General features: G+C 56.6%; 1 protein-coding gene and 1 non-coding gene across 3 annotated transcripts; both read left to right on the top strand.

The window, feature by feature from the left end:
- The first annotated feature begins 462 nt into the window (after positions 1–462).
- LOC125524700 (subtilisin-like protease SBT5.3) lies at positions 463–7,136 on the top strand. Of its 2 annotated transcripts, none has more exons than XM_048689736.1 (11): positions 463–741; positions 853–968; positions 1,047–1,144; positions 1,313–1,477; positions 2,783–2,900; positions 4,600–5,146; positions 5,236–5,333; positions 5,423–5,668; positions 5,844–5,958; positions 6,054–6,247; positions 6,355–7,136. In XM_048689736.1, exons 1-11 carry the CDS (start codon positions 478–480, stop codon positions 6,923–6,925), a joined length of 2,532 nt encoding a protein of 843 aa, XP_048545693.1. In that variant the 5' UTR covers positions 463–477; the 3' UTR covers positions 6,926–7,136. The 2 variants fall into 2 exon arrangements, with proteins under 2 accessions (XP_048545693.1, XP_048545692.1); XM_048689735.1 differs by having other exon boundaries at positions 465–741; positions 6,054–6,267.
- On the top strand, positions 5,716–5,789 carry TRNAI-AAU. Its single transcript has one exon. It is a non-coding gene; the product is annotated as a tRNA-Ile (tRNA).
- Positions 7,137–7,342: the final 206 nt, after the last annotated feature.

Below are 7,342 nucleotides of genomic sequence, written 5' to 3'. Positions count from 1 at the left end.
CACGAACTACTCTCCTCTGTTTTGGTTCCCTGCGTGTCACCACATGATGTACGCTCGAACCGAAATGCGCTCTCTATATTATGAAGAAAACGCCATTTTCCAAACAAACTCTGAGCAAACGCAACAACAACCCATAGGTGGCCGGTGGAACGTTACTGCAGAACATAAATAGCAGCAGCATCCAAAAATCTCTCCAAATGGATATGCAGTATTCAAGAGTTGGCATCTATCCATGACACGAGCCGAGCACATCACTCGCTCATCATCGCCATATCTTGAGTTAAAACCTGCCAAAAAGGCTTCCGTATGCCACCACAGCCGAGGGAGGGTGCTGCGGAAATAATAACTGAACCGAAAGGCACGCCGCTGCTCCTGGCCAAAAGGCCCTTTTGGCGCACACAAAAGCTCCCACACTTTCAGTTACAGAGAGAAGAGAGAGGACAAAACTCGCCCCCCACGCCGCTATAAAAAACCATCATGAAGACCAGGCACATTCCTTCCCAAGTACCCATTGCCTCGCAGCGCCCCAAGAACCGACCCCGGCCCCGAATCCATCCCCAATCCCCTCTCGACAACAACAATCATCCAGTACTCAGTGCACCGTCGGAAAAGGAGATGCGCGGCAGCATGCGTTCCTCCGTGAAGAAGAGGAGCCCCCGTGCTCCTCCTCCTCTTGCTCCGGTGCTCCTGCTGGTCTGCGGCCTCGCGCTGCTGCAGCGCCCGGCCTCTGCCGAGATAAAGGCGAGTGGAGCGGCCGGTGGCTGGCTGCTAGCTCTTGGCCATCTTCTTCTTGGTTCGCTTCTCCTCGTGTTTTACTCCAGCTGGTGGTAAAGGTTTGCCGATTTGCTGCAGTCGTATGTTGTGTACCTCGGATGCCACTCGCATGGCAGAGAGGGCGCGGCGCTCGCCTCCAACCAGGAACGCGCCAAGAACTCCCACTACCAGTTCTTGGGCTCCGTCCTGGGAAGGTAAGTGAGTCGAATCCAAGCACCCTCCAGCCGATCACTGCAAACTTGTAGATTAACATCTGGAGGCAATCCATGCAGCGAGGAGAAGGCGCAGGACGCCATCTTCTACTCCTACACCAGGTACATCAATGGCTTCGCCGCCACGCTGGAGGAGGAAGACGCAATGCAGATCTCAAGTGCGTCTCAACTCTTCATCGTCTTATTCTTCGCTTGTCTTCTTCCTGCACTACTGGATAATTTATATTTCCATCTACACGGCGCTTGCATGTGGTTTTTGCTGGGTGTGGGATTCTGTTTTCGATGGGTTCTTGGTATTAAGCCGTGTGTTTACGCTGCGCGTGCAGAGCACCCGAGCGTCGTCTCTGTTTTCCCCAACAGAGGGCATAAGCTGCACACCACCCGGTCATGGGAGTTCCTCGGGATGGAGAAGGACGGCCGGGTGAGGCCCGACTCCATCTGGGCCAAGGCAAGGTACGGCGACGGCGTCATCATCGGCAACCTAGACACCGGTACGTACATGATCTCTTCGCCGTGTTTCACAAATTATTACTCGCCGAGTCAGCCGGTGCTGATCATTTTGGGCCCAAGAACTTGAAAAATGCCACCCGGTGGTGAGATTCACTCCATTTCTTGACGTCAGTACAGTAGTAAATGGCCATCCCTCTCAGCAGTATAGAGTAGAGTAGACACTGTAAATGGATCAGACCAAAACAGCGGTCCAGTTTCTGGCACGGCTCGACCCGACCCGTGTAGGTGTAGCGTATAGGCACCAGGCAGGCAGCCGGTGCCTGCGCTCTGTGCAGCGGGTGTGTGCGGTGCGGTGCACGCAGAGCGCGCAGGCGCAGCCGCTGCCTGCGACTGCATTGCAATCGGAATCGAGAATCTGACCCAGACGCACAGCGGTTTCGGCTTTTGGCCTCCCGTGTTCCTGGTGGATGGATGGCAGGCTCGCCGCTGAGGAACGATTTATCACGGCCCTGCGCTTGCCTTGAGCCGGTTTTTTATGAGCCGTTGGGACTCGGAACTACCACGGCCGTAGTTCAAAGGCCGCTTGGGTCCTAGCAGTGCAGGTGTCAGAAAATCTCATTGGTGCCACTGGTATTTTTACGATCTCCTTGGAGGCAAATGTTTCATCTTGTTTTTCTCGAGAAAATGTTATCTCGTTCTTCAAGTGAAAATGGTGCTAACAGGGTTGCAACCGCCCGATGAAGTACCTAGGCCTCCTTTGGTTTATATGATAGAAAAATCATAGGAATAGGAAAGCTATAGAAAATGAGATGACATGTATATAAAATCCTATGAATAGGAATAGAAAAGAAGAAACTCTTTGATTTACATTATATAATTTTTTTTATTCAGTTTAGTCTAATGTTTATTTTTCTATAAAATGTGAAGGATAGTAAGAATTCCTTCACAGGAATAGGAGGGTTCTAAAGAAATTTTCCCTATACAAATTCTATCCTATGAGATTACTACAAAATTCCTACACACCAAAAGAAAAGAGGCCCTAGTCTGTTACTGTGAGTGAGGGACAGGGCAGCGTTCAAAGCGTGCATCACAAGTCCACTCCTCCACGCGGGGCTGCTGCTGCTTGGCGCGCTTGCACAGGTCGGGCGAGGGCGACAGGCCCGGCGTCGTCGACAGGGAATCCGGGACGCCGAGTCAAATCCCTCCTCATCCACGGCCCCCGGCTCCGGCGACCACGCTACTCCTGCTACTATACCACGCAGCGCGGGGCCACCGCCCGGCATGCACGCACGCACGCATGCATGTGACTGAAACTAACTTATGTTTACACCGGTTCATGCATGCAGGGGTGTGGCCGGAGGCCGGCAGCTTCAGCGACGACGGCATGGGCCCGGTGCCGGCGCGGTGGCGGGGCGTCTGCCACGACCAGTCCTCCTCCGACGACGCCCAGGTCCGCTGCAACAGGTCCGTCCGTGCGCGCGTTTCCCTCCTCCTCCCCTCCGTTTCTCCTTTGCTTGCACTCTAGAGTAAGTATACCGTCTGCACTGCAGCTAGCGGCTGCTCACGCCGCACGGGCACACGGCCCTCCGTGCCTCCATGCGTCGCCTCGGGCGCGGCGGTTCAAGCTCTGTAGTACGTGCGTTATCCCGACGTGGTTTGGTTTTTGTCCGGGCGTTGGTTGGTTCGTGTTGTTTAGCGTTTCGCCAACGTGGGCTTGACTTGACCACTGTCGCTGTGCAATGTACAGGGCTTTGTAGAGCGTAAACTAACTATTACCCCACCTACTGGCTGTCTTCTTTAGTGACAAGAGGTCGACTGCGGTTCGAGAGACATGTCTTGACCTAACTAAGATTTGTCCCATAAGTTCAGGCAAGTGCCTATGGGCTATGGTTATTTTAAGCAACGATCTCGACATGCCGTGCCCTAGGACTTGGAGCCAGGCTAGTAGTATACACTTGTGCCTCTTCTGATTCTGAATAATAGGCTTAAACTGAAGTAGAGTTGTGCTGGCCTAATCAGGCTACGAACGGGCAGTGCATCAGTGGTAAATGCTCATGCTAACAATGTCTGAAACCGCTGGAACTGTGCAACATAACCACAAGAAAAAGTCAGCCATGCCCATGCAAGTTTCAGACACATGGTATTGGCATTGCACTATTGCCGGTGTGCCGCCATGCTAACAAGGTGCGAAATGGAAAATAAACTAAAACAAAAAACCTCTAGCACTGCACTGTACTAGCGCACTAGCATGCTTGCCTCTGCACAAACGTGCCTCTCCTGCCCTCCTTTCCGCTGAGCATCTGCCCCTACCAGTAGTCCACCAGTCCACGCCGCGAGGCATGCATGTGAGCGAGCGTAGGCAGGGGGCAGAGCTCGCATCCTCAACAGATCGATGGCACCTTTCCGCTGTTGGCTGCCAGGGTCAGTGTGGTGGCGCCACAGATTGCAGCCATGATTCAGCTTCAAAATTAGAGCCCGACTCAACTGCATGCATCCCGGCCTACCAGAGAGATTTCCTCCGTCTCTCTGCCCTGCGCTTTCCCATGATTACATGTTGCCCCGGGCATCGTGCTTGTCCCTACGCATCCCCTGTTTGCATCCAGCTCGATCGGCCTGCTTCAGGTACCGTATCGATCCACGAGCAGCTGATGAGCAAGCCGCTAGGCACCACGCTCTTCGTTCAGACCTCCGAAAAGCTCCAAAAGGGCGCCCTGGTCCACGCACAGCGCAAGCTTGGCTTCGCTCTCCACCCTTTCTGCGTCGGGGTCCATGCATGGCTCCTGCGCGAGCTTACCATGTGATGTGCGATCATCTGCCGCGGCTAGGGCCAGGCCAACCCGCTCGCTCGACAACCTATAATGCAGCGTGCCTGATGAAACGCAGTCGCGGGAGGAAACATGCCAAGAGTGCGATCTTGTCCGCATGCACGCACGCTAGGACCATCCTCATCACACCGAGGAAATTCCTCCTTCAAATCACCCGTTGGCTTCTGCTCCTCCAAGCAAGATTCTCCTGGAAACATCATGGTGTTGCTGATAGTTAGTACACAATTATTAGCTTAACCTTTCAAGCGGCTCATCATGGCGTCTCATGCACGGCGTTGACGTGAACTGTGGCTGTGAATCGTGATTGTGATTGTGATGAGCGCGCGCGCCGCATGCAGGAAGCTGATCGGCGCGCGGTACTTCAACAAGGGGTACGCGGCGACGGTGGGGCGGGCGGGCGCGGGCGCGAGCCCGAGCCCGGCCAGCACGCGGGACAGCGACGGCCACGGCACGCACACGCTGTCCACCGCCGCGGGCCGCTTCGTGCCGGGCGCCAACCTGTTCGGCTACGGCAACGGCACGGCCAAGGGCGGCGCCCCCGGCGCGCGCGTCGCGGCGTACAAGGTGTGCTGGCGCCCCGTCAACGGCAGCGAGTGCTTCGACGCCGACATCATCGCCGCCTTCGACGCCGCCATCCACGACGGCGTGGACGTCCTCTCCGTCTCCCTCGGCGGCGCGCCCACGGAGTACTTCAGGGACGGCGTCGCCATCGGGTCGTTCCACGCCGTCAGGAACGGCGTCACCGTGGTCTCCTCGGCGGGGAACTCCGGGCCCGGGGCCGGCACGGTGTCGAACACCGCGCCGTGGCTCGTCACCGTCGGGGCCAGCACCATGGACCGCGAGTTCCCGGCGTACCTGGTCCTCGGCAACAAGAAGCAGATCAAAGTATGTTGCTTCTGCCCGAGTTATCTTCAGTCGAGTCTGCTATGTGTCCATCTCTCCCGTGGTAATGTAACACTTTATCTTTTGCTCAGGGACAGAGCCTGTCGCCGGTGCCCCTGCCTGCCAACAAGCATTACCGGCTGATCAGCTCTGTAGAAGCCAAGGCAGAAGATGCAACAGTGGCCCAAGCGTAAGAAAACACGATCAAATTGCTGCTGAAATTTACTTGCAATGATTTGTCAGAGATGAAACTGTAACCATGTTATGTTATCATTGCAGGCAATTGTGCATCGAGGGGTCGCTGGACAAGAAGAAAGTGAGGGGGAAGATCGTGGTGTGCATGCGAGGGAAGAACGCGCGAGTGGAGAAAGGCGAGGCGGTGCATCGTGCCGGCGGGGTCGGGCTGGTGCTGGCGAACGACGAGGCCACCGGGAACGAGATGATCGCCGACGCGCACGTGCTCCCGGCCACCCACATCACCTACTCTGACGGAGTCGCGCTGCTCGCCTACTTGAATTCAACCAGGTATGATCTCAGATATGTTATAATTGTTTCGACGTCACTACCAACAGGGCCTATTAGCTCAGCTGGTTAGAGCGTCGTGCTAATAACGCGAAGGTCACAGGTTCGAGACCTGTATGGGCCAATCGTTTTTTTGCTCGACCATTTTTTGAATCCACAACATCAAAATGTCATGCAGGTCTGCGTCGGGCTACATCACCCTGCCAAACACCGCGCTGGAGACGAAGCCGGCGCCGTTCATGGCCGCCTTCTCCTCTCAGGGCCCAAACACGGTCACTCCCCAGATCCTCAAGGTCCGTCCGGCTTTTCTCTCACCAACTCGCTCGTGCCTTAATAATCGTCTAGTAACATCACAACCATGCTGAGCATCTTACCATATGTGTCGCAGCCCGACATCACCGCGCCGGGGGTGAGCATCCTGGCGGCGTTCACCGGCCTGGCCGGCCCGACCGGCCTCACCTTCGACAGCCGCCGCGTCCTCTTCAACTCCGAGTCCGGCACCTCCATGTCCTGTCCGCACGTCGCCGGCATCGCCGGCCTCCTCAAGGCCCTCCACCCCGACTGGAGCCCCGCCGCCATCAAGTCCGCCATCATGACCACCGGTACAAATTAACGTGACATTTCAGACCAATCTCTTGCTGCTGCCGCGCGCTGACAAAAAGAGTTGTCGTCGTTTTGGCCTTGTGCAGCCAGGGTGCAGGACAACACGCGGAGGCCGATGAGCAACTCGTCGTTCCTGCGCGCCACGCCCTTCGCCTACGGCGCCGGCCACGTGCAGCCCAACCGCGCCGCCGACCCGGGCCTCGTCTACGACACCAACGCCACGGACTACCTCCACTTCCTCTGCGCGCTGGGCTACAACTCCACCGTGATCGGCACGTTCATGGGCGGCCCGCGCGCCTGCCCGGCGACGCCGCGGAGGCCGGAGGACCTCAACTACCCGTCCGTCACGGTGCCCCACATGTCCGCCTCCGGCGAGCCGCGCACCGTCACGAGGCGGGTGCGGAACGTGGGCGCGGCGCCGGCGGCGTACGACGTGCGGGTCCGCGCGCCGCGCGGCGTGTCCGTGACCGTGCGCCCGAGCCGGCTGGAGTTCGCCGCGGCCGGGGAGGAGAAGGAGTTCGCCGTGACGTTCAGGGCCAGGACGGGGCGTTTCTTGCCCGGCGAGTACGTGTTCGGGCAGATCGTGTGGTCGGACGGCGCCGGGCGCCGCCGCCACCGCGTCAGGAGCCCCGTCGTCGTCAGGGTCGCCGGCCGTAGGACGGGAAAAACCAGTGTCCCCGTCGCCTGACGAGCTTCCTTCGTTAGGATCCGTTTGGTTATTCTATTAGCAAACGATGCACTGAACAAAGAAGTTCGGTCCGTCGACAAGAAAGGTGTCAATATGTGGCAGTACTAGACTGTTCTTTGAGCGGTTAATGAAGTTGGATTTGGATGTACTTCATCACAGAGGAAAAAAACGTTGGAAGTACTTCTCTATCTCTACTCAACAAACTTAAGATTGGGCGTCATCTCTACTATCTCTATTATACCTACACTAAAACAAATCTCTACTATGCCTTGTAAATTAGAGTTGGTGATGGTGGTGATAAATTCACTCCTCACTTCACACATATCTCTCCCGTCTATCTACAAAATGCATGATGCATCAGACCCGACGTGTTTGGTAGACTGCAG

The sequence above is a fragment of the Triticum urartu genome, chromosome 7 (assembly GCF_003073215.2).
Source record: "Triticum urartu cultivar G1812 chromosome 7, Tu2.1, whole genome shotgun sequence".
NCBI classification, from domain to species: domain Eukaryota; kingdom Viridiplantae; phylum Streptophyta; class Magnoliopsida; order Poales; family Poaceae; genus Triticum; species Triticum urartu.
The sequence above is the reverse complement of the archived record's forward strand: the minus strand, read 5'-3'. Positions and strand labels throughout refer to the sequence as shown.

Bases quoted from the DNA above. Each gene is read 5' to 3' on its own strand.
- LOC125524700 (XM_048689735.1), top strand. From the start codon at position 478: ATGAAGACCAGGCACATTCCTTCCCAAGTACCCATTGCCTCGCAGCGC. The intron at 742-852 runs GCGAGTGGAGCG...GATTTGCTGCAG, and splicing joins CGGCCTCTGCCGAGATAAAG to TCGTATGTTGTGTACCTCGG. The intron at 2,901-4,599 runs GTCCGTCCGTGC...CGCCGCATGCAG, and splicing joins GCCCAGGTCCGCTGCAACAG to GAAGCTGATCGGCGCGCGGT.